The sequence below is a fragment of the Montipora foliosa genome, chromosome 11 (genome assembly GCF_036669935.1).
Source record: "Montipora foliosa isolate CH-2021 chromosome 11, ASM3666993v2, whole genome shotgun sequence".
Classification (NCBI taxonomy): domain Eukaryota; kingdom Metazoa; phylum Cnidaria; class Anthozoa; order Scleractinia; family Acroporidae; genus Montipora; species Montipora foliosa.
This window is the reverse complement of record NC_090879.1, coordinates 34,605,179-34,607,678: the sequence shown is the minus strand read 5'-3', so window position 1 is coordinate 34,607,678 and position 2,500 is coordinate 34,605,179. Positions and strand designations below refer to the sequence as shown.

General features: G+C 36.2%; 1 protein-coding gene across 1 annotated transcript in view; it reads right to left on the bottom strand.

The window, feature by feature from the left end:
- The window catches only part of LOC137974875 (citron rho-interacting kinase-like), an 88,211-nt gene that overhangs the window by 85,619 nt on the left and 92 nt on the right, over positions 1-2,500 (bottom strand). Inside the window, exons 1-3 of the mRNA XM_068821867.1 lie at positions 2,240-2,500; positions 1,724-1,815; positions 736-819 (exon numbers count right to left, since the gene is read on the bottom strand). The exon at positions 2,240-2,500 is cut by the window's right edge and continues 92 nt beyond it. Coding sequence (XP_068677968.1) covers positions 736-819; positions 1,724-1,815; positions 2,240-2,429 — 366 coding nt within the window. The 5' untranslated portion in view covers positions 2,430-2,500. The remainder of the gene's footprint in view (positions 1-735; positions 820-1,723; positions 1,816-2,239) is intronic.

Genomic DNA, 2,500 nt, shown 5'->3' with positions numbered 1-2,500 from the left:
GCACAAACTTGAGATTTCATTGCTGAGAAAAGCTGCATGTTTATTTCTTATTTTCTGGAAGTTTCTATTGAATGAACAGTGGTCAGAACGAAAGTGCATTCTATATTTATTTACAACATTTGTTGGCATTCATGAAAAGATATTAATAAACCATCACTCGTCCAACGGACGATGACTACATGTATGAATGTGGATCCCTGGTCTTAGGGTCTTCGTTCTGCGACAATCAGTATTGGACAGTATCATTCCTTTATACAGATCTCTTACTAGCTGAGTTTGAAGGCTGTACTGCATGTATAATAACCTGCATTTTTTTCCAGATTTCAATTTTTGGCCTGAAGTCAAAACAAAAGGGCTAAAGGTTGTGTGCATTGCTGGCCATGGGAACATAACTTGGTCAAGAGAATGGATGGCTAGCCTCCAGTGGAAGCCCCTGGACATAAATGTATCCAAAGCACCCAGCCTCCATCTAGCAAAGCAGTTGTTAACAGGATCTTTGATCTTCGGTCTTCATTTTCAGGGTCTTTGTTCTCTATAATTATTACCATAAAATCTTGTGGAAAATCACATCTTGAAGTCAATTGTGCAGGTCAGGCCTTTACTGTACCTTACATTACACCTCACATCTTGCCTTTCAATTGTTGGAATCTCTAGCGTTCGGCCCACAACCTCCCAGACAGTAATAGTAAACTAATAATAAACAGTTTATTATTTATTCAATTTGCATGTACTCACACTTTCTTGAGCCAAGGTTTGGGACTTTTTAAGTGTCTTCATTGCAAATACATCTCCACTTTGCTTTTCCTTAACAACTTGGACCTAATGGCACCAATTAATTATTGAAACATGCTAAAAGCCCAACTTAGACATAAATATTTATTGTAACAGTTGCCCAGCCACAAACACATCCCTGTGCATGTGATGTGTTTCCCTGACAAAAACAAAACAGATTTTTCATTCCCTGTCACACTATTGTTTCTGTATTGTTTTTGTCTACATTGTATCTGAAGTCAGTAAATGTGATTAACTTTGAAGTTTTCTATGCTCTGATGTTATCTTTTCAAAAGTCTGCAGTTGGACCACCCATCAAAATTTGGACTGGAGCATTTAAAGTTAACGACAACAGAAAATTCTGATAAAAGTATTAGTATATATAGACAGGGTTTTCACCCTGTAGCCCCTGAAGCAGTTCCCATTGATGAGTAAAATTGTTTGCTGCTGGACAGAGTAAAGTCTTTCAGTGGCACTCTTAGAAAGGAAAGTGTTCAGATATTATTGAAACGTCAAATAAAGCCACAACAAAAAGTTGAGGACATATCATTTATTTAATAATGCCAAATCGTAACTTTTACAGAGTAAAGGTGTTTTTATATAGTATTTCTAAGGAATAATGAGTACCAAATTAAATAGATAAGTGAACAAATTACACATTGGAGATAATTAGGCAAAAGCAAAATGGACAAAACTAAGAAATTATCAAATGTAATACTATCAGGAAGTGTTTTGTACATTTTTATATATTATTTATCAAAAAGCCGAAAGCTGCAGCCTCCTGAATATATTACAATCTATAAATAGCAAAATTCAAACATACCAAAGCATGTGTGGAATTTAATTCGGTTAGATTCCAGAATCGAGTTTGTTACTCATGGCTTTTTATATAATTTATATAAAGTCGTTGTTAAAATCAACGAAAATTAAACCTGCTTTATTTGTTACTAACCTGACCAAAATGCCCTCGTCCAATGGTGTTAATAACATTGAAATCGTCCTTACTCAAGCAAAGACTGCGAAGTTCCTCGACCATTGGCCGGTCTGGAAGGCAAAGATATGGGATCAAAGGTATATGGGTTTCAAAACCATCAAAAAATTCATAATCGCATATCAAATTATTAAGATTGTGCGCCGATGAATTTAAGTCGTAAATAGTCAGCTCAAGTCAAAATGTTGTGTCAAAGTCTGTAAGCTTTGATCGATGGTCAAGAGGAGACCAGTGAAGGTTTTCTACACTCCAACTACTGTAGCTTTGAACAGAGGAGTGTTTTTTTTCCAGAAACAATCACAGTCGGCTTAAAAGAAGAAATTAAGAGATTTTAACACGGGACAATCAACCCACAGTTGTCAATAAATCCAAGACAAACCAAGGTTTGTTTGATCGAAATTTAAGCTTAAGATACAAACATCAAGTTGTCTCAATTTTATATGATCACAAATGCACAGAACAAATAAGCCAACTTACACTTTTTTAGAAATCCAGAAACATTCTTGTCCTTGACCATAAACTCAGAGTTGCATTCCTCAAACAAAAGCAGAAATGCATCCAGCAAAGCCTCTCGAGTGAAGCAAGGGCTTGAGGCCTTGCGGACGACATTTTTACCGGCGAAAATCTGATTAAGTTTGCCGCAACGGGTCGAAATTGAATCAGCCATTTCTTAAAGCAATCAAAGGCGCATCGGATGTGTAAATCGCTAAGAAAAATGGCCAAAGAATTCACGAGAGG